The following is a 24,687-nucleotide window of genomic DNA, read 5'->3' as shown; positions in this document are numbered from 1 at the left end:
ACATAAAGAACCTCAATAAACACTTGCCATGCATGGGACTTTTAAAAAAATCTCAAGACATTTCTAAGATGAAAAATCATACAGAGGATAATCTCTTACCATGAGTTAGAAATCGTGTAAATATAACTTTACAATTCCCACTTATTTGGAAATCAAAAACACATTTCCAAATAATTGAATCAAAGAAAAACATGTTAGAAAACAGAAAATATTTTACATAAAATGGTAATAAAATGCAAATATTAAAAATTGTGGGTTGTAGCTAAAGCCAAGATAAAACAATAAGCTTAGCAGGGAAGACGCGGCAGGAGCGGGGTGGAGGAGGGCGAAGCGGGGGAAAATGAGGGCATCTGTAATAGTGTCACCAACAAAAATAAAAGAAAAAAGAATCTGTTTAACCTACTTTGCATCCCATAAAAAATTATTTATTTCTAAAAAGTTTATATCTATCTTTAAATATATTTATTAGAAATTTAAACAGACACTTCACAACTCATCTCATTATCAATGACAGAAACGCAGATTAAAATCACAAGATTGGTAAACAACATAAAATTTAAAAAACAGTATGATACCCGAAAACTTGAGAACGCAGAATACCAAAAACTCTCAAACACTTCCAGTGGGAGTGTAAATGTGTATAGTCCTGTTAGAAAACAGATTAACATTGCCTTTGAGTTTGATGATGACTATATTTATACTGCAGGACACTATATCTCATTTTTCCTGAGATAACCGTTTATACCTGTTGCCCTGGTGTCCTGTCAGGTTTAGCACTTATCCCTCACAAAAATGTCTTACTTGGAACATTAATTTATGGTTACCCTATCTGTGCCCAAGTTCTCCACCTAGTTATACAATAGAGAAACTCATGACAGTTATATATACAAGACTATTCATGACATAATGTCATGAATATCAGCCCCAAAATGGAAACAACCCATATATCCACCGATGGTAGAAGCGATAAATATACTGTGGCATGTTTATGCAGTGGAAGAGCATACAGTGGTGAAAAGGAAGGCACTACTGCCAAGTACACTACATGGATCAGCATGGGCATACATGAGAAGCTCACTGCTGAGCAGAGGAGCAAGGCACAAAAGAGACATACAGTAGGATTTTACTCATGTGAAGTTTAAAAATAGGTAAAACTAAACTACAGTTTTGAAATACATGTTTAATGGTAAGGCTGAAAGTAAAAGTAAGAAAATGATTATGACAGAAGTGTTACGGTACTTATTTCTTGAAAAGAAAGGGGGTCAGGGAGGGGCTCTTGGGGGACCTCTGAGGAGCAGCAGCCAGACCATCAAAGATATGGGACAGGACATTCCAGGAAGAGGAGGCGGCCAGTGCCAGGACCTGCACGCAGCGGGGAGCTTTGCGCCCGGAGAACTGCTGCTGTCACTAGAGCATAGCGAGAGGAATGAAGTCAGAGAGGGAGACGGCCAAAATCCACAGTGCCCTCTTCAGACTTTATTCCAGAGCAGAGAGAGGGAGAGAGGGGGTGCTCCTATGGGAGCTCCAGTGGGTACGCTTGTGCCAGGCAAGGGCTGGGGCGATGAGAGAAAATCTCGGAGGAGAGGGCACCTGTGCTGCTGAACTTTGGAGACGTGAGTAGGAGTCCAAAGCTGGGGAAAAAGGGTGTGGCGGGCCCTGAGGCAGAACGTGCAGGGAACGCTGCGTGTCACCTCTAACGAGAGCGTGGACGGAAGAGACTGAACAAGAAGTACTGGTGAGCCCTGTGAACTTGAGAACGTGAAACGAAGGGTCATGGCCCCGTGGAAACCTTTGCAGGCCCTAGTCTCTAATGTTGCGGCTCCAAGCTAACGCAGAGTAAGGATATGTATTGCCTGGTACCCACATCCTTTATTAATGTTTTGTCTGTTTTAAAAAAGAAAACTTTTTAATTTTTATAACTTTCAGTTTAAGAATTACGGTAAGATGATAAAATGTGTATCGTTTTTGAAGCTGTATGACGGATACATGGAAATTCAGTACCCTATTATTGAAAGTTAACATTAACTGAAAGAATTATTACTTTGTTGATATTAAGATGAAAACTTTATTATATCTAAATCTTTGTTTTGAATCAAGCAATTTAATCATATCTTGCAGACATTTAATTAAACATTTAATAATTATAGGGATAAAGAGATTTCATTTGAGATTATTATCAGAGGCATAGGATTACTTTTTAAATATGAAAATAGTTACACTCATGGGATGTTAGGAAAATGCATCTCTTACAGTTTTTATTTGCACATTTGACTGTCTTCCTAATGAATCCCATATTTTAAAGGAAGGAACCTGGATATAAAACACTTAATGAAGATACAATGTGCAAAGCATAAAGAGAAAAAACTGGCAAAGAAAAAAATGCTTTTTTTCCCCTCTCTCATCTGTTATTTATATGCAGATTTAGAAAACTGGCTGGCTGCAGGCATATCGGCATGTGTTTCTTAAAATTAAAAGCATAAATTAAATAAAAATATCTAATACATCATCATCCAAAGCTCAAGAGAAATCCATGTGGCAGCTTAAAATCTCCAGTATGTGGTACAGAATTTCTTAGAACAGAAGGGAGTATGGAATGGGAGGGACATCATCCAATTTAACAAGAATTTACTACCTCAGCAGCTCACAGGATAATGAACTAAAAAGACACAATAGTGCTTTATTAAGATGGGGCCATTTTCCTTAAAGGTAACCATGCAAAATAGGCTCTGTGGGTGAAGTCTGTCCCCTGAGTATTTCCAAAGTTACAGACTGACTAAAGGATATAAGTGTCTTGTTCTTCCTCCCCTAGGAAATAGCTCCTGTAATCAATGAATGTGGAAATGATAAGGAAAGAATGAGTACATGTTCCTGGGTTGTCTTAGCACTGGCTGCTTTAATAAAAATCCTACAGACTAGGTGGCTTAAACAGCCGACATTTATTTCTCACAGTTCTGGAGGTTGGAAAGTCTAAGATCAAAGTGTCAGCAGATGCAGTCTTTGTTCAGGGCCCTCTTCCTGGCTTGCGGGTGGCCACCATCTAGCTGCGCGCTCTCACATGACCTCTTCGTGGGAGCACGGAGCACGAGTAAGCTCTGAGGTCTCTTCTTCTTTTCATGAGGACACTGATCCTGCCACGCAGGACCCACTCCCACAACAGCATCTAAACTCATCTCCCATGGTGCCACCTCCAAGTACCAACCCACTGAGGGGAAGGACACAAACATTCAGTCCGTAGCACTGGTTAATACCAGTTCCACAGTCTGGTCTGATAAACGCCGGCACTGAAGCTGTACCAAGGGCTATAAACCTCCCAACTCTGCTTTCGACCTATTTTTTCATTCAGGTCGCCAGCCACTGCACTGTCAAGGCTTGTCCCAACCCAACAGCTTTTTGGACTAGAAGAGGGGCGCCTGTGAGGGCCCACAGCCTTCTGATACAGACATCCTTCATTCCTAGAAAAGGCAACCTACTGATGCCCCACCCCACACACAGATAAACATACTCCACACAAAGAAATTAACAGATACACTTCCAGAAAACTATTCCATGCTTTCTCCTCTCTCCTCAAAATTCCAATACCTCTCCCTTCCTCCTTATTCTTCACTGATGGCCCTATGTCCTATTTCACTGATATGATAGAAACACCCTCCTGACCTGCCAGGAGCTCTCGCCACAACCCCATGTGCCTGCATCCTTGCCCCGGTACTCTGGCTTCCCTCCTGTTACCACCGATGAATTGCCAGCGCTCCTACGTAAGGCAACTGGTGCACGCCCACCACAACCCAGCGCCTGCTGCCTAGATGAGGATATGGCTTTCATCATCACTCCCCTCTCTCACATCATCAGTTTCTCCCCCTCTGCTGGATCGCTCTCATTAGCATACAAACCTGCCATAATTTCCCTCCCTCTTAAAATAAATCTTTAATCGCATATTCCTTCTCCAAGTACCATCTTTCGTCCAACCACCCTCTACAACAAAATTTTTGAGAGATCCCAATATTACAATTTTTCTCTTGCTCTTCTTAGATTGAGGTTTCACCCCCACCACTCCATCCAAACTGCTCTTGTCAAAGACAAAGACACCAATGATTTTTGTGACACCAATGACCAAATTCAGTGGTCACTTCCCAGTCCTCAACTTACACGGCCCATCTGTAATGTTTGATTATTGGACCATTAACACCTTCTTCTCTTGGCTTCCTCCCACTCACTCGTCCCTCCTGCAGTCTCCTCTAACTCCTTTTCAACTCCACCATCTCTAACAGGAGCATGCTTCAAGGCTCAGTGCTTGCTTTTTTCTATTTATCCTGATCTCACAGTCTTAGGGCTTCACATACTATTCATTCACTGACAACTGCCACACTGATAACTGTAGCCTTGTCCCTGAACTCCCTATTCATTTATCCAGCAGCCTGTGACACCCTTCCAACATAGACATCTAACACATACTCACACTTGACACGACCAAAATTGAGACCACCAGCATGTTCCTAGACAGACTCCTCCTTCACCTTCCCCAGCTCCAGAAATGGCAACTCCTTCCTTCTAACTGCTCAGGCCAAAAACCTGAGGGTCATCCCAGAAGCCTTACTTTCTGTCACACAACACAACAAATTCCTCAGCAGTTTCTGCTTATTCTGTGTTTAAAATAAATCCTGATTTGAAAATTACACAGAAAGAATTTTAAAGCAAGTATGGCATAATGGTAACAGTGAAACTTATACAGGATTTCTTTATGCTATTCTTGAAATATTTCTGTAAATTTAAAATTATTTCAAAATACAAAAGTTAAAGTCAAAGATTTGAGAGACATATAATGAATGGAGCTTGACTGGATTCTATCTGGATAGAAATACAGATATAAAACAAATCTCTGGAAAGAAAACTGGAGAAATCCGAATAGGAAGTATGTTTTACTTTAGTATGATAATGGTACTCTGTTTACACAGGAAAACATCTTTGTTTTCTGGAGATTCATGCTGAGGAAGAAAAACTCATGATGCCTGTAATCTACTTAGAAATGATTCAGCAAAAAAATGTACAGGTAAAACAAACATGAGGTCTGAAAAAAGTTCAGCCATTGTTAATATAACAAGAACTGTTTGCGCAACATCGATGTAACACGGCAGCCAAGGAGAGTGGACTGGAATGAGCACACGTGAACAAGGACAACTTCACTGTACTAGTCCGTGGGGGCGGTACATGCTGCTGCTGAGTGAGCATGTGTACTGTGTGGTCATCACATTTAAAATGACTGAGTGAGTAGAGCAGTGAATCTGCACCAAATTTTGCATTAAGCTTGAACATTCCTCCAACATATCTCTTCTGATGATTCAGGAGGCCACAGCTATGGGTAACTGGTGATTGGTAGCTTCATGGCAACAGCATACCCACTCATGCAGCATGTCTCATGCAGAGATTTTTGGTGAAACATCAAGTCACTCAGGTGACTCAGCCTCCCTCCAGCCCAGATTTGGCGCCCTGCGGCTACTTTTACCAAAACTGAAATCACCTTTGAAAAGGAAGCGATTTCAGACTGTTGATGAGATTCAGGAAAATAGGATGGGGCAGCAGATGGTGACTGGGAGAACTGTGTGAGGTCCCAAGGGGCCAGCTTAAAGGGGACTGAGGCATCGTAGTCCTGTGTACAGTGTTTCTTGTTTCTTCTTCAATAAATGTCTCTATTTTTCATATTACATGGCTGGATACCATCTGGACAGACCTCATATGTCAGAATTGATGAATATGTGAGTGTTGACTAAACTACCGTGTTCCTTTTTTATGATTTAAATTTTTCAGAACTGAATTTTCTTAAAGAAATCACAAACTTGAACTCTTCTGATTACTTCCACTACTACTATCCTAATTCAAGCCACCGACAACTCTCCCCTGGATTCCTGGTGTCCTGTGGCTGCTCCTACCTCCCCACAGTCCCTTCAGAACACAGCAGCCAAGGTGAGCCTGTTAGAATGTTAATCAGACCACATCGCTTCTCACCTCAAATCCCTCCACTGGGTTCCCTTCTCAAAGTAAAACACTAAAGCCTTTCCAGGGCTCTACAGGGCTCTGCACAATCTAGCCACCCCCTTCCCTTCCCTTCCCTTCTACTTCTCTTCTTTTCACTCCCCCTCACAACCCCAGACACCCCTCACCTCACTCACACCAAGTAAACCCCTCCTTAAGGTATTTGCAATGCTGCTCCTCTGCTGAGTGGGGTTTCCTCACCTCCCTCAGGTTTTGGTTCAAGTGTCGCCTGCTCAGAAATGACTGCCCAACACCCCTAAGGGCTCATACGTACCCACACTCTTATCTTCCCTTCCATTTAATTTTCCTCTGTGGTACTTCATGCCAACTGATAGCCCGTATATTTTATTTGCTTGTCTATTCTCTCCCCCCTGTTGAAATGTAAACTATTACAGGACTGCCTGGCATACAATAGGCATTCAAAATATATTTGGGCAATACATGAAAGATGTGACAAACAATCTTTAGAAGGTCATTAGCCCTAAAATAAGTGTCCACTTATTCTAAAAACTTTATTGGGCACCTTGTATGTGCAGACACAGTCCAGGTGCTGGGTGTTCAAAGAGGGGTAATAGGGACTTTTTGCCCTAAAGGAGTTTATAGGTTAGCTGGTCAAAGGAAACACAAGTGAGAGCAATGAACTATTATTGTTATATTAAATTGGTGCACACGAGTGGCAATAGTCAGTTCTACCTGGGAAAAAGAGAACAGGAGCATGATGCCTCCTTCATGGAGTTCGTGAGACCGCACACGTGACAGTGATCTGTTTCAAGGTCTGCTCTCAACTGGACACCAAGCACAGTACCTCACACGTATCTGTCACTTAATAAATGCCCACAGGTTCCTAAATAGAGGTGAACTGAGAACTGAAATCAAATATTTGTCCAGTGGATAAGGCAGGGGAAAGGGCACTGTAGGAGCGGGTGAGAGCCTGGGGAGGGCTGACAGATGAGCAAAGGCTAACCGGTGGGGCTCGCATGGTGTCCCCCTGGCAGTACAGGCCAGAGAGAAATTGGTACCTGTAAATCCTCATGGAATTCTCAGGAAAAGCTAATACTTGTTCAAGGAATGGGTCTACACAGAGACGGTTCTGCTTTGCTTCAATGGTAATTTTAGTGCTACTAATGTTCATTGGTGTAACTGCTAACATTTATTAAAGTGCTTGCAAAATGTGAGTGCCTTATAGGTTCACAACAACTCTATGGCCCCATTTTAAATCATAAGTACTATTTTGACCCATGCAAAGTGTCAGGAAATTGAGTCTGAGTGAGTTGGTAAGTGTTAGACACAGGAGGTACAGCTGGCACCCGAGACCCCAATGCCCACTGCATCCCGTGTGCCCGGACTTCTTTGCCTAAGACATAAACCTCCTAGTTCCACCACAAGGGCCTTAACCTGCCGTTCTGGGCATGTAAAACTGTGGTTCCAAATAACAAGCCACTTTTTTTAAAAAGTCCAAAAACCATGTTCTCACTCTAGTCTCCAAAAAGCTTTTTGTTTGTTAAAGGAAGAAAAAAATTACATGATGAGTTTTAGTTTCTTCAGCAAAAGCCATCACATCAGACCTACCAAGTAATTACGTCTTCAGATATTTGGGGATTTAATAGAAATAAAACCTGGGTAAAATGCATAACCTAGGGTATTAAGAAAACTGGGAGTATTATTTGATTAGGTAGTGAAATTCAGTTCATTTTCCTAGCCTTCAATACACAGAAATTCAAACTGATCAAACATTTCTTGAGTACTTACTATGTGTTTGGCATATTCCAGCTGCTTTATATGAACTATTTTATTTAATTCTCTCGGGTTTTTAAGATTATTAGTCCTGCTTTGCAGGTAAGGAAACTAAGTTTTAGAGGGTGAGGTAAAGAGATAGTGCCAATTATTCATCAAACGATGAGGTCCTATATTTCTATCTAGTATCTGATATAAAATCCAGCACGTAGTAAAGGCTCAAAATATGACTACTGAACCACATACGTCTTGGGGAAAAAAAACCGGAAATAAGAACACTTAGAGTCATGAAGCAAGAGAAGCTTTAGATTTTAATATTCCAGAGATTTAGCTAGGATTCATGTGAATATTTCCTAATTCAAGATAAAATAATATTTTATTTTGAATCAAATTAAAACAATACCCACAAGATCAAATCCTATTTCAGAGAATCAATAATAAGTGATATCAATTCAAATTGGATACATTTCCACAACTAGCATTAATAATGAGGGAGAAAATAGTAGATGAGAACTACAATCTCAATGAATAGTAGGAGAAAAACAGGAGTTTCAGTTGAAAAGTACACACACACAGTAACTGTGAGTAATTCTATATTTGGCTACTGCTTGAGATTTGTATGGGCCCATCAACTAGTGCTACAGGTATAGGTGCAAGCCCCTAAACCTTATCTCACAAAGCACATGTACCCCAGTCCCAATACACTGAAAACTGACTTGTTTTCATTTTTCTGCAAACAGTATCCCAATCCCCAGGACACTGGATTGGACCTGAGGTAAGCCAAAAAGCACTTCCACTATACCTAACCCCTCGAGCTCGCCTCACCTATTCCTATCCCCACCCTTCTACCCATAGAGAAGAAAGGAAGACATGAAGGAAAGAAAAGGAGCACCAAATAAGGGCCAGAATCAAGTAAGGAATTTGCCTGCCTCGTGACTTTCCTAGCATCCTGAACAATAACACACACAGAGAAAGCTTAATGGTATGTGTGTCGTTGTAGGAAAGTCTGGCATAATCCCATTGCAACATGGTCACTTGTTATTCCATGAACAGACCAGACAAACAATGTTCCTCTGAAGGTAAAAATTTCATAAACAAAATTCAGTATTTTATAAACTTCAAAATTAATTCTGTTCCCCAGATCCATTGTAAAAATCATCTACAGGAAGCTCTCTACATTGACAAATTCTTAGATTTGTTTATCTGAAATTTAGTTTACTAACCCATGAGAACTCACCATAATACAATGAGTCAGCCTTTTCCCCAAGGACAAGCAAGATGTGCCTGGAGCTCTTTTCTAAATTGTTGTGCCTTTTTCTCTCCTAAACTGAACACCAGAGAACATCAATTTTGTCCTCTTTACCTGTAAAACCCTTGGCACCTCTCTCGCCACATAAAGGTCCTCCATAACCACTTGGGAAATTGAAATGAATTAAGTCCTGGGGGCACACGACTTTTTTCTGGATTTTTCTGGGACAACCTTGACTTCAAATATTCACTGTCCCCAAAAGCACACAAGCACATTCATACTTTCCTGACTGCATGTGTGTGTTGCAGCCTGTCTAGCCCGGGCAGGTCCACTCGAGACTCAGGTTGACAGGAGAAAATGCACGGAGCTGTGGGGGTGCTTGACGTTCCTTCATTCAAGGGTGGGCGGGCCACGCGGGCCACAAGCTGCATGTCTATGTCTGCACACACACTGAGAAGCCCCTACTTACTTAAGTACTAGAATGAACAAAGCTGGCAACAGGTAACTGTTAGGTAACATGGCATGATTCTGGGCATGTGAGCCCACTTCCTATTTTGGGAACCGTTTATCGGACCCAGTCTCAATGCTGTGAGACCCAGACTCAGGGCTACGAGAATACGACTTTATCAGACCCCTTCAAGGTTCTGAGAAACTACTTCCCTTAGTTACCCAGACATCTGGGTGAGGAAGCCAGACTGCCTCCATTTACCCTACAATGTCTTGGTTTGTTTTGTTTTGTTTTGTTTTTTATTATGTTGGACCTTGATTGCAGAGTGCTGAGTTAATGATATACTACCAGCATGGGTCCCATATCCTGAATTTTTTTGCTGGAAAATAAGACACATTTGGTGTAGTCAATAGTGAGGTGCTAATTTAACTTGGATTTCTTTCTTTTTCCTTTGGATGTTTAATTTTTGCGTGTGTGGAGGGGCTGGGAAGGAAAGGGGGAGAAATCATCATGGCAAGTCAATGCACAGCATTATCCTCTTCAGAAGACAAGATAAAGGCTGGAAGGTAGAACATAAAGCGAAGGTGCCTGCTCAGAATCATCTCTATCTACCAATAAGAGATTTATGTTCAATGAGCAAGTAATTTTTCCAACAAAGAAATGAAAGGGTTCAAACTTAGTCACCCATTGGTATGAGGCACTGATAATAAAAGCCAATTCCATTCTTAAATGAGCCAAGCACTTGGTAAACATGGGATTTTTGTGAAAGTAGGAAAAACGAGGGCACTTTAGAGGAGAAGGTCAGATGGCCCTAAATACGTAAAGAGGAGAGAGGGTGGGAAGAAACACCCAAGGTCTCAGCTTGGCAACAGGCCCAAACCCACCATCCTCCTCAGGCATTTCCCCTTGGAGAGCCTGCGGGGACCTCATTCTCTTTCTCTGGCCAGTGTAATCATCCTTACGAATTCAGCAGTAACCTCAGTAAAATGTTACCTCCTCCAGAAAGCCCTTTCTGCCTCCTCCCTCCCCTAGGACTCAATCTTCCCTAGGACTATTTCAAAGACAATAAACTTGAGGTCCTTCTAATTGAATTCAGTCCTCTCATCCCGGGAGGTTCAATCCAGTCTATAATCCAAATAATTGATTCATTCAGTAGACATTTATTGGGGTCTGGCAGAGCACCAGCCACGGCACTGACCTGTGGGGATGAAAAGGCGAAGAGGAGTCTCCCAGCAGTCAAGGCCTCGAACAGTTCAATAGCAGAGAGACAGGCAAATAGTGCAAATAGCAAGTCTCCAAGTGCACTAGCAGAGAATGACTCAAAAAGTGCAGTCAGTGTGCCAAGGAGGAAGCAACTAGAATTGAATCCTAGTCCCTCATAAACTGCAGGGGAACAGGAAACAGAAAGGAGACTGATGTACAATAAAACACCAAAGTGCCCCCTTTCCATATTTGCTGTGAATGTGGGAACATATGGTGTTCTTGAGCTTTCTCTACCATTGTGCAGTTGAAATAACACAAGCCTCCAGGTTAAGACACATCTGGGTACCAATTCCAACTCTGTCACTTACTAGCTGTGCAGCACTGGGTCATTACTGCACTTCTCTTTGCTTCAGTTTCTTCATGGGTAAGAAAAGCTTTTAATACATAACATATCACAGAGTGTGGTTGTAAGGATTAACTATAAAGGTCCCATTACAGTATCCAGAATAAAATGTAACCTCGGTAAACACTCCTTTCCCCTCCCTGCTCAGGGTCTAATTCTCCTACCGGCATCAGGTGTCCATCACATCTGCAAGAGAACCTACTGCTATACAATCATAGGTAAGATGAAAATACACAACATCATTACATCTGTGGCTAAATGTGGGGAGTTCAGATATTAGCAGAACGCTGAAGAATTACGTGAAATGGCCAAGACTGGCACACTAACCTTTCATGCCAATTCTGCTGCTACCCTTGGCCTGTGTGTCACGGTGCCCCACCGCCTCACTCACAATATACCCTTCGCAGAACAGTCTCATTACCTTTCTACACAGTTGAGCCCTAAGACCAGTACACAGACTCTCATCAGTTGGCAACTGCTGTGAGGGTCAATCCAGTCTATAATCCAATAGTCTATAATCCAGTCTATAACGCAAAATAAGAAACCGTCCAAATTTAAAGTCACTTTTCTACAATTTTAATTCTCTCAGATCAGGACAGCCAGTGGACACTGCCAGCAGATCAACTTGCATTTAAAATGGAAGGAATAGGCCTTGGTCGCTTTTAGTTAAATTTCCCATCTCATTGAGAATTTAGATTTGGGGAGGCCTATAAATAAACATCAAAGATCTGCTTTCCCAATAGTCACTTGGCTTCTGCTCAAATCTTCCCAAAGGGGAAGTGGCTGGGCTTCCTGCTGCTCTGTCCAAGTGCCTGGCCCCTACTACCATCGTCTTACATACAAACATAGTCACCCCTCAAATTCCTAGCTGTTTTCCAACATCGGGACTCATGTGCATCACACCAACTTTTAAGACAATTACAGTCAAATTAGTAATGATTGAGGATTTTTTGAAGCCTCCTGTCTGCTCCTTGCCAAGGAATGGGGCCGCCACAAGCTATTCAGAGACAGGTAAATAGCCAGGAGGAAGCAGAGGGCACCTGCCCCTGTAAACAGCAGGAGGCAGAATAAAGAGAAGGACAGAAAAACAGGGCAAACCAGACCAGATTCCCAAGAGGAAGCCACAATGTGCTTCCTTCCCAATGATCTACAATTAGTTCTCCTGATGGTACATTAAGATATAAAACCAAGAAAGCCCCGTGGCTGGGGTAATAAGGAAAACGCCCTCGAAAGGAGCTATGTCACTTAAGTGTCACAGGCTATAGAGTTCCCTATCTTAAGTATCGAACAACTTTCCCAATTAGAAGAATCAACTGCCTCTGTGAGTCCCACAAGGTCAGAAATTGTTGCTTGTTCAACTTTGCAGCCCTACGAATGGAGAGATGTACATTATACATAACCCTCTCCTTTAATCCCCCAAATGACCCTGTAAGTAGGAATTATTTCTCCTTTACAGAAGAGGACCTGGCACCCAGCAAGGTTAAATTACTTGCTAAGGGTAACATAGCTTGAGCCGAAACATAAACCACGTGTTTGATTCCCATCCTCAAATTTGTTCCAGGTCAACTGCCTCCTTTGCCCCTTCACCTGCACAGAGTAGGGAACCAAGAAAGAATACACTGAACAGCAAGCTCCTATACCCAGAAGTCATGCTGACCCTTCCTGCAATTGATCAGACTGTCCTGGCTCTCGCAGAGGTGGCTTTACTAAAGCCGGCACTGCTGGGCTCCCGGCTTTGCTCCCCTCTCCCTCCTGGCCGAGGCAAGCTGTGTCCTCCTCAGAATCGCCTCGGCAGATTTGAAGTCTCTGGGGTTCAAAGACATTCACTATGTGTTCTGACATTTCTCACGTGGTGCTTCAAAAGCCTTGGCTTCTGGAGGCACAGCGGGTACTACTCCCTGCTGAAGCAGGACACCTTTTCCCATCCACTTCTATCTCGCCGCTACACACCAGCAAGCCAAGGGCTCTGGCACTCTGAACGCAGACAGGTTTTGCATCTTTTCTGGTGTGTAAGTGAAGCCCAAGTGGACAGCCCTATGAACTCACACGGATTCTCTCTCCCTGGGGTTCCACAGAAGAAGGGGGCTTTGCTCTAAATTGAGAATCTGTTCTCCTTGCATCTCCTTGGAGTTCTCCTCCCAAAATGACAAACACCAGAGCTGCCTCTGAGGGGCACATGCTTTTGACACAATACTGGCTACTTGCTGCTGCTCCTCTTGTTACACCAAGTTGACTAACAGCAGACCATGTGATGATGTTGAGAGTAGCTAACGTTCTCTACCTCCGTGTGTGCCACACACCTTTCTAAACATTTTAAATATGTTAATTCATTTAGTTTTCACAATGACCCTATGGGCAGGCACTATCTGCACATTTGACAAAGAAAGAAACTGAAGCTTAGGGTGGCCAAACTTATGTCTCAAATACCACACAGGATTTTATTAGAGAGAAGACTGGATTCAGACTACCTGCTCCAGAGCTCATCCCCTACACTGCTCCCCTGTTCCAGTAGTGTTGCTGCAAGGTATGTTGTGAAATCACAAATGTTTTCCAATGCTATGTCAGTACAACACAAATTTTGTAATTGCTTATGCATGATTTCACCTGCCAGAAACTCGAGGTAAGGGCAGAAAACTGTACTGAGTTAACCTGAGCAGAGCAGGAATACACAGAACAAACACACACCCCCCTCAGATATCTCCAAACTACTTCAATTCACACGTGCTCTGAGACACACCTATCCTGTGCCACAACTTTCTCTCTGATTTGAGATCATCTTACCTTCCTCCATTTATGAGCTGTTACCCTTCCAAAATTGTTATAGACTGAGTTTGCCTACCAACATTTGGATGTTGAAGCCCTAAACCCCAATGTGACTGTGGTCAAAATTAGGCCCTTTAAAAAGGAGGCAACTGAGGTTAAATGAGGTTCTAGGTTTGGGGTCTTAGTCTGATATGATTGATGTCTTTATAAAAGAAGAAGGGGCATCAAGGGAGAGCGTGCACAGAGGAAAGACCATGTGAGGACAGGGAGAAGGTGGCCAATGATAAAGACCTCAGGAGAAATGACCCTGTGACACATCAGCCTTGGACTTCCAGCCTCCAGAACTGTGAGAAATAACTTTCTGTTGTTTAACCCACCCCGTCTGTGGTATTGAATATTTTGAATAATTAGTTTTAGAAAACTAATACACCAACAGCAACTTACAAGCAAAAGTTAGGTCTTTTGCAAGGAAAGTATCCTGTTTATGACAGTGTATTTTTTAACAATTTAATGTGAGTAAAACTACGCTACTATTTTTTACTAGGTCCCTAACTCTTTTTAATGTCACTGATGTTTCTGAGTGTTGTGTCCAGACTCACTTTTCTCATCAGCCATGTGATGTTTTGTTTTGTTGTACAATTTTGTGTGGTGTGGCAATTTTTTAGGAATGCACATGTCATATTATAGCACAACTTAACTGTACTGCCACTCAGGGAATAATGACTTATGGATAGTTAAGATAAAGCATAACACATAATGTTTCTAGTCTTCCTCAGACACTCTGCTGAAGCAGGTTCTATAAGAAAAAATTTCAAGAAGGGCAGGCACCAAACTTACATACACAGCATTATGTGTATTTGTGTGGCACATATGTAGACTACAATCCTATACAAGTAGTAAAAGTTAAAGTATAATTTCTGCATGGTAGGCTTTGGAGGGTTTTTATCCAAATTTTATAAACATTAAGTGTACTTTTATATATCTCCTATAATCAAAGTTGCTTATAATGATTTTCATGATTTTTTTCTAAATCAGAAATAAGTAACTTTTAAAATAGATTAAACAATAAAGAGAAATGGCATACAGATTCAAAATATGGCAGACAAGAATTAAATAAGAATATTAGGCCTTAATAAGTTTAGTTATTCCTCATATACTCTGTCTTTTTCACCATGATCCAACTCCATGTTGAATAAAATTATTGGAAAAATTATCTATGGAGCCTTAAGAAATTGAGGATTTAAAGAACAATACTGAGTATGCAGCCAGCTTGACCAAAGTATGGCCTCTCTGATATTTTTAGCAAAAATATGTTTTCTTTAATTAGCCAGTACCATGAGTTAAAGGCCTAGCCACATGCCATCAAGGAATGTGAGAGGCCCGATCTAATTAAAAACCTGAGTTCACTTGCTACAGATGGTAGGTCTGGAGTAGAAAGAGGGGAAAAGGTTTCAAAAGCTTACTCAAGGCAAAAGAGTAGACTGTCTATGGTCAGGTTCATCAATCTCCAGAATTTTTGTAGTGCAAGTGACACTGCCTTAAGGATACTAACAACTTCAAAGAGGGTGTGATTGAGCTAAATGACACTGCACAATGTCTCAGGAATATGAGAGATGGGGCATACTGATTACAGAACTGTCCTAATTCTATTACTTGACAACACTCTGAGCAATGGATTCCTGGGCCTGGTACTGTAAGACCACATTCTCCTTCTTGAAACTCTGAAAGAACTGTTAATAGTACTGTAATCCTAAAGCACTTAGCAAACTGTGGCTTGCCAGCCAAATCCAGCAGGCCATCTGTTTTTGTACAGCCTATGAGTTAAGAATAGTTTTAAAAATTTTAAATGGTTGAAAAAAATTTTAAGAATAATGCTACATGACACTTGAAAATGATGAATTCAAACTCCAGTGTCCATAAATAAAGTTTTATTGGAACCCAGCCATGCACATTTGCATTGTCTAGGGCTATTTTTGTGCTACAACAGCAGAGTTGTCATTGTGACAAGGTTTGTGTGGCCTAATATTTACTTTCTGGCCATTTATGGGAATAGTTTGCTGAGCCCTGCTCTCAAGTTAAAATGGAGCTGAATACAACCTTCTAATTTAAAACCAGTTAAAATAGTCAAGACTAGTCTTGAACCCCAAGACATTCACTCTCTCAACCAAATCTGAACAATAACAAGGCCAATAACTATGGATGACGTCCCTTGGATGACGGAAATTCTTCACCAATCTAGAGACTATTTTCTATTAATGAAAAATAATCACCACCTTCACAACAACAACAAAACAATTCAACCCTATTCTATTCAAAACTAAGGTTGTCCTCCAATGTTGTCATTATTATTTTTCCAGACTCACGATTTGCACCAGCACATTGCTGATCATGTATCCTAGGACTGAAAAAAGTGAAGATGCCATTTTTCAAGACAATAATACTTTTTCATTCTCTCATTCTAAAATTGTATCAATCTCCAGGAGAACTTCGATAGTTAACTTTGTAAAAGATGCTCACATCATGATGAATGGAAAAAATAATCAAAACTGAATTTTCTCTTTGGCAAATTTTGTCTATCACTAGAGTGTGTATAGAGTGTATATGGAAGATTTTAAGTTTATAAATATTCAGGTTTTTCTTTTATTTTCTCTGTTCCTTTCTTCCTTCCTCACTCCCTCCCTCCTTCCCTCTCTCTCCCTCCTTCCTTCCCCCCTCCCTTCCTTCCTTCCTTCCTTCCTTCTTTCCTTCCTTCCTTCCTTCCTTTCTTTCTTTCTTTTTGCAAACAGGTGGCTGGGTTATATAAACCTGCTGAATATGTTCAACACACAATTTCCTCAGATCAAAGACTGACCTGAAATAAATATGAGATTCAGCTGTTTGTTTCCTGTACAACCCTGATCTTTTTGACCCTCAATTGCTAGGCTCCACTTTCTTACTGAGGTCACAAGACAGTATTGCTGATTTGTCTGAGGAAAAAATCTCCCAAATAAAAACAGTGACCAAGTTGGTGGCATAAAGGCAAGTGGTTAAACCACTCTTATCTCAGTGCTGAGTTATCACAAATTAAGCTCAGAGGGCTTCTTTGCAGAAGTAAAGTCACAATTTCAAAAGGTTCCCAGATTTTCCCAGAACAGAAGCATCCAGATACAACAGCATTTAGGGATAATTTTAATGAGCATCAATTCTAAAATGCAATTTCTAAACAAAAGATAATCTTGGGTTCTTATCCTACAGCAAGGCTCCATATGGAGCCAACTTCAACCCTAATAAATTACTACTACTCTGTGAAGTTCAAATACTCCTTCTATATTTCCAGGTTATCATATGGGAGATTTATCTGTCCAGTCAACTGGAGACTGCTTAAGTGAAACTGATATATATTATTTACTTCTAGATGTGTGCTATTAAACCTACTGAACAATATTCAAAAATAATGTGCATAGGTAGGGCATGAATTAAAGGAAAGCCACTTATTCTGAAAACTTATCTCTGCCTCTTCATGTGTCCTGCAGATATTTTTATTATAGATATTTATTTTTATGTTATCCTGATCCAGTTGTTAGAGGAGGAAGGCAAAGTTTCAGCAGCCCCATAGCATGATTCCTGTAGCTCAAGGGCTCCCATTCAGAACCAGTTTCTCCTAAAACATCTCACATGACATCTCATTTTTATAAATTCTTTACTTCCTTCTGAAAATTTCTATCTCCGTTTTCAATACAGATTGAAATGTTTCTGGAGGAGACAGTCATCAAAATGAGCACAGCTGTAAATGACTGACAACAACGTGAATAAAAAAATGTATCACATCAATGTTTCAACACATTACTTGAATGACTTCTTCTACGTAGACCTTCTGCATTAAGTGGGCATGCCCCGCATTGGACATGCCAGCAGATGGTTACAAGCACTGTCTGGCATGCATCCGGGTGCATTCTACGCTGCTGAAAGATGAAATACAATTCCCCTGAAGGGATTCTGTGTTTTCTAAAATAGTAAGTTACATAACAGGAAAACCATAAAATCTTTACATTGGAGCCCTAGATCTATAAGCTCCTAATTTGCCATTTGTCGTATTGCCTTTTTAGTATTTTTAACAACACTCATCTCTTCTCAGAGATTAGTGCCTCTTACCCAGGGATGTGCATCATCAGTATTCAGGGTATTTCTTCCAAGATATGCGTGTCCGGACTGCACCCGAGTCCCCACACTTAATCAAACATCCCGGGTTTGTTTGGACCAGCATCCCTAGGCATGTGCACTTTGAAAAGCTTACCAGGTTATTACGAAGTGCTTCCCTGGTTAAGAATGGATTTCCCAGATCAGTGTTTAAACTGATGACCAAATAACTGTAATATACGTGCATGCACACACAGACCAATATAATTCTGCTTTATTCTTCGTGGTATTGTTTTAACATGCTCCTTTGCAATCTTATTCTTCCCCCTGATTTCTACTTTTGAAACTGGCTTGGAGCTTTCTACAGTTGAGGAATTTTCCCAGTTGAATTTTAGGCTAAGTCATTGTATGTTAGACACTTCATTTGCAGGGGGCAGGATGCCAACTTAGATCAGCAAATCTTTCCAAAACATCATCATCTTAACATAAAGTCATTTGACAAATATTTATTCAGCAGAGTCTATATGTTGCGGTAAAGACTGAGAAAAATGCAAGAAAAACAAGATGATGTTCTTGTGCCCCGGGAGGAGCATGTATGATATAATTAGGGTGAAACTATACAGACAACCTAAGAAAAGATAACCAAAGGAGAAAACGCATGATTCGGTATTAAATTACTAGCACTTACAATAAGGGCCCTAAGAATTCAGTAGATGTAGTGCTTACTCCAGACCCAACAGTCACGCCACATTCCTGAGGACCTAGGGTTTGAAGAATGGACGTGGGACACATGGGCAGGGCAGAGGAATGTAGGTGTTCCAGATCAGGGACGTAGCGCAAACCAAGGCAGGAATGAATGAAGTATAGATAGTGGAAGCACAGCCCTCTAGAAGGAAGGGATCATTTGGGGCACTGATATCAAAAGGTCAGACTCTAGCCATGAGGCTAAGGAGCCTAACATTGATCCTCTCGTTGTAGAAAAATCATTAAGGTTTTAAAGCAGCAGACGATGGAGATAATAGTATTTTAGGAAAATGTAATTTTTTTTGAGCCAATAAAATATATATGAGCAGGAGATAAATAGTGAGACCAACGAGAGCCATTAGGACCGGGGCCACAACAGTGGCTTTACAGAGAACTAACGAATCTCAGGGGCTGCGTGGTTTATTTCCAGTCCGTAACAGGATGGAGACATACAAACCATAGGAGCCAAAGAGAGTCAGGAGTAGAAGCTAATCGGAGCTGCCAATTGGAGATGCCTCAGAACAAGCATTTGCACTGGACACATGGTTTTGGAGGAAGTTGGTGAGAAGAATAACTGTCTACACAAAAGATGGGCGGTAGAATGAGGGAAATAAAAGGGTGAAGACTGACTCTGGAGAAGTAGCCCATTAAAGACCATAGAGAAAATACAGAATAAGTGATGCAAACAAAAGCCCTCAGAAAGGCAGGAGAATCTAGCAGCAACCCAGAGGGCAAGGGTTTCAAAACAAAGTTCATCAACACAGTCTATTGCTACAGAGAGGTCAAAGGTCATTGTCAATGACTCAGTTCTAGTCCCAGCTACCCTTGTACGTGCTCTAACCCATAACTGATCCGTATCCTTTAATCTTTAGTTACTGACTGTGCATACCAATCGTTTAGCACACCTATCTGGTTATTTTTTAATATGTTCATTGACCCTCACATATTCAGATATTACGTCTTACCTGACATTATTCTAATAAGCTTCCTCAAGGAAGGGATCATAATCAATACTTGTATGCACCTACCTCACCCCTATTGTGCCTTCCCATTGCCATGCCTCTAGTAATCATTTAGAAATAGTTTTAACTAATTGTAACTGTGATCATCCTGGTCATTGTGGTATGCAGATCAAGAAAGGTGAATTCAGGGAAAAAACATAGTCATTGGTATAGTGTTCATCTTTGCCATTCAAAGTGTGGTCCATGGACCAGCAGCATGGCCTAGAAACTGGTTAAAAATGCAATCTCAGCTGCCACCCCAGAACGACTGAATCAGAATAAGCACTTTAACAAGATCCAGGTGATTGATTCCTCCACAAACTGGTGTAGACTAAGCATAATAGAGAAAGGGCTGGCACTCAGTTACCAAGGAAGTTAGTTGGAGCTGGAGCAGATGGTGCATGAGCTTCAGCACGTGGGCATGTGCTGAGACCCCACTTCACTCCTACTTACACCTGCAGCTCAAGGACGGAGCCCAGGCCCTTTGTGTGTGTGGCAGGACCAGGCAGGAAGCAAGTCAGCTTCTGAGCAGGAGCCCAGATGCATAAATCCTTCCTCCATAAACTGCCACTGACTTCGATTATAGGAAAGACTTGGCAGTTTGTATCTACTAGGTTGTTTTTCCACATTTCATAAATATTCTGACCTCCTGGAGACCCTATTTATGCTCCTCATGTTTACCCAGTCCTAGGAGTAACGATATCTTTCTGCTTCTCACTCATTCTTTTATAAGCGTAGGTTTCCCTCTAAAGTTTAGATTGCAATTGCTTAAATAGTTTTGGACATAACTGAAAGCTAAACCCGAAAATGTTACTTTAACTGCAACAGAGGGAGCTACAGTGACAGCATTATTGTTAAATGACCAGGTGTCAGGAAATAGCTCCCAAAGGAAAGAACCGTTAGACAAAGGCGCAGTTGTGTCCCAGAGGATGAAAACCAAGCAAAGCCACGAGGCCGAATAGTCCGCTTGTGGGAGGGGCGGGGGCCGGGGATGTGCTCAGGGCTCCAGCGTTCCTCTCTCTAACTTGCCTATAGGTAAGGGTATTGGGTATCACTACTTCCAAATATCACTGTGCTAGAAGAGTTCTCTGTGGGTCTTCTATGATTTTTGAAAAGCTTCATTGATATATAATTTACACACCATAAAGTTCATATTTCAGAAATAGAAGAGACTTTCGTTCCATCTCCCACCTTAAAGCAATGCTTTATTAAACTCACCCAGGAACATAATACAGGAATTTCTTAAATCTCCAGGAATATAGGCCATGAGCATGATCTTCTAATAATATATCCTAGTCTCTCAGTGTTTATCAGGGGAAAGAACATCATGACAAAGTCCGCTCTATTAAAATTCCAACTATAAATGCAATTACTTTTAATGCTGTCTTTCAAAGGTGGCTGATTGAAAATACCAATGGATGCCCTGTATGAGGCCTGCTTTGTAGGAACTCCATGCAGAAACCAACTTCATTTCCTGCATCCAAAGTGGAAATCACAAATTGGTACCAAGTATTCCCCCAGTTTGTTGCGGACTATTTTTCCACCACACAGCAGGCTATTTTAGAGGCTGCTGGAGCTGTACAAAGCCTTTATTTTTCACCTCAAGGATGGTGTGAGATACTACACAGATTTTTCTTTCAAAAAGAAACACAGCAACTTACATGCTCTCACAGAACCTCTTCAGTGTGCTTGGCTTCTCCTGGTTGCGTCTTTGTCGAAACCAGCGTTGAATGCTGCGAACATCCCAGTCCAGCTGTTTGGACAGGCCCTCCAATCTCTTTTCATCAGGATGCTATGAAACAAGGTACCAGGAAAATCGTTTTCATCTTCACCATAAACAGATCTGCCTTGAGGTTGTTTTCTCCTGTATTTATTACCTGTACTGAGATTTCTACATTTACCATTGAAGACGTAATGTAAATAACCAGTTAGGACAAGAAAAGTTATTCATTGTGAAACAACATTGAAAAATATGAATCCTGCTCTCACACTTGCACTTCTTATCAGCCCCAGAGATTCAACGGGACAGCCAAATGGCCGAGTCAGCTCCATTAGCCTGCAGGGAAAGCCGTTTCAAAATGAAGTTCATCAACAAAGTTCTCTGCAACACAGAGGTAAAGGCCACCTTAGGTGAATTTGCAGAGACATCATTTCAATATTTTTATTTCTCGGGGGAAAAGAATGTTATACCAAATTATCACATATCAGGATAATAAAAAGCCTGGAATAATCCCAAAATACCTGACCTTAGCCTAAGGTACCAATTCCACTACAAAATGTTTTCTCGTTCTCCCTCCTCTCTCTCCCCTCTACTCTGCTCTTCATACTTTCCTCCTCTATTCCTTTTCCTGGTCATTTCTTTTAACCAGATCCCCATCAGACCTTTTACAAGGACTGTGCACTACTTGAAGACACAAACTTGGTGAAGTGGAAAAGAGACACAATTTATGCTCGACATGTGAGAATAATTGTTCCATCTCTCACAAATTTCTGTAACATTAGGAGATGACAGGCGTAGGTTCAAGTCCTCACTCTAGGAAGCTACCTCTTTGAGCCTCAGTTTTCTAACCTGTTTTTTCTTTAAAAAAGGGTTATTACCCACCTAAATGGGATGGTGGTGAGGACCAAATTTTAAAATGTATGTGAAACTTAGCAGATGTTAGTTCTCCCCTTTCCTTCAATACCTTAGAGAATACCGTGCCGAAAAGTATGTGACGGTGAACTGTTATGCAACACAACTAAACCAAGTCAGGTCTATTCTTTATCTATTCTACCTTTGTTTTTATATTAAGGATCTGTTAATGATCAGAGGAAATAACCAAAAATCGGGAAGGCAGGCTGACCAGCTTTCAGCTTTCAAGTTATAAGGGTAGAATGTTCATATGACACCTTTTACAGCATCTCAATCAATTCAAGGTGTCAGACCCACAGGAAACATAGCCAATGGCCTCCATGTTATGACTAGGGTTATAAAATGTGCTGAGCTTGTGTCTGTAAAAGTTATTTGCCAAATTTCAGTAAGGTGTGCACTTTGAGGTGTTTTTATTAGTAGTCATGACACCATCTACACTCTCCTTTCATGTCTCTCAATTAAAAAATACAGGAGAGAGAAAATTTACAGTCTGCAATATACCTTGGATATACCAGTTTCCTAGGGGAATTCATTTTTCATTTCAATTTATTTCCTAAGTTTATTGACTAGGTAAAACATTCACATGGTTTGCAAATTAAAAATTATCCAATGTTTCACTTTGCTAATTTGTTCCTACTCAGTTCCTACTTTCCCCTTCTTACCAGGTAACCAGTTATTAAATCAGATTCTTTCCAGAGTTATTTTATGCTAATGTAAGCAAATTTAAACATGTATTCTTATAACCCCTCTTGTCACATAAATGGTTGCATACCACATACATCATTCTGGACTTTGGGTTTTTCACTTTACAATGTGTCTTGGAGTATTTCCATCATAAACTGTAAAGAATGCCCTCTCTCTTTTGAAAAACTATAAGAATATGCCATAATTTACTTATCCACTCCCCTATGAATGGACACTGAGTTAGCTTCCAGACTTCCGCTACTATAAACAATGCTGCAATAAATAACCATGCCATGGGTCATTTTATACAGGCCATTTTATACATGGATATAAATTCCTGGAAGTGAATGTTGGAGATCAAAAGGCCTACGCATTTGCAATGTATTTAGATATTTAAAAATCACCCTCATTAATAATTTCAGCAACTAACACTCTCACACAAGCAACAGTGCTCATTTCCCAAAGCCTCATCAACAGAATGGATTATCACACTTCAATTTTTTCCAGTTTAATATATAAAAAGTAGTGTCATTGTATAATTTTAAATTTGATTCCTCTTATCAGAAGCACCTTTTCATGTATTTTATAAAGCATCTGTATTTCATTTTTATGAACAGTCTTTTCATATCTATTGTCCACTTTTTTTTCTTGACCTGTAGGTATTTTCTTCATTGATGTGTAGGATTTCTTCAATTATTCTTTAATTTCTTCAATTAAATCTTTGTGTGTATCACAGGCTGCATACTTTGTACCAATATGTCATCTATTCCAATATTCATAGTTTATAATTAGTTTATGGTATTTTGGGGTTTTTTTTTCACTTGCAGAAGTTTCTTTTAAAAACATATTTGAATTCATCAATCGTTTCTGTCATAGCTTCTGAATATGTGGTCAAAATTAGAAAAGATGTCCCTATTACAAGTGTCCAAGACATCCTCCCACATTTACAATTTTAATTCTAATACACTTATAGTTTTGCTTTTTAAATTCAATCTTCAGTGCATTTGGAATATATCCTGTATGCAGAGGGAGGTATGATTCTAACTTTCTTTCCAAATGGCTTACCCAGATGAACAATACCATTGTTCATCTTTTTTCTCATGAGAAATTGGATCTATTCTTCCATTGTTCTGTTTGTGCAGGTACATGTAGTGAGTTTACTTGGAAATCTTTATTTATTTTTCTATATGAACTTTAGAGTTAGCTTGTCAAGTTTCAATTTTAGTATATGTACTGCCAAAGGAAGCACTAGCTTGCCTAGTTTCAAAATATAAAAATAGTCAAACAAGAAAATCTGTTGGTATTTTTAATGAGATTATATAAGTTCTTAAATTAATATAGAGTGAATTGACATTTTTGTTCAATATGTTTTTTGTGTTGTTTAATAGTGTTTGAAATTTCCTGACACACCTTACACATCTTTGTTACATTTATTCCTGAGAATGTTATCTTTTTTGGTTCTGTTCTAAATAAGGAATTTTCTTATATCTTTTAATGCTTGTTGTCTGCATGTATATACGCCTACTGACTTTATGCTAACATTTCATGTTGTTTGTTGTTAGGTTTCCTCATATATATTCACATATTAGCATATTACTAGACTATTAGCTCTACAAACAAAAAGGATTTTTAGTATCTTTTTTCACCAGTGCCTAGAATACAGTAGAGAATCAATACTTCCTGAAT

The 24,687-nt window shown here is 40.4% G+C and overlaps 1 protein-coding gene across 2 annotated transcripts in view; it reads right to left on the bottom strand.

Moving 5' to 3' along the window:
* Positions 1-24,687, bottom strand: part of CERS6 (ceramide synthase 6) — a 291,055-nt gene that overhangs the window by 162,467 nt on the left and 103,901 nt on the right. For both annotated transcript variants that reach the window (XM_054562522.1, XM_054562523.1), the window contains exon 3: positions 21,347-21,477. In XM_054562522.1, the coding sequence (XP_054418497.1) occupies positions 21,347-21,477 (131 nt within the window). The remainder of the gene's footprint in view (positions 1-21,346; positions 21,478-24,687) is intronic.

Source organism: Pteronotus mesoamericanus, unplaced genomic scaffold (genome assembly GCF_021234165.1).
Source record: "Pteronotus mesoamericanus isolate MK-2021 breed Mesoamerican mustached bat unplaced genomic scaffold, CSHL_Meso_final scaffold_651, whole genome shotgun sequence".
NCBI classification, from domain to species: domain Eukaryota; kingdom Metazoa; phylum Chordata; class Mammalia; order Chiroptera; family Mormoopidae; genus Pteronotus; species Pteronotus mesoamericanus.
Note: the sequence above shows the minus strand (reverse complement) of the source record. Positions and strands in the feature narration are given on the sequence as shown.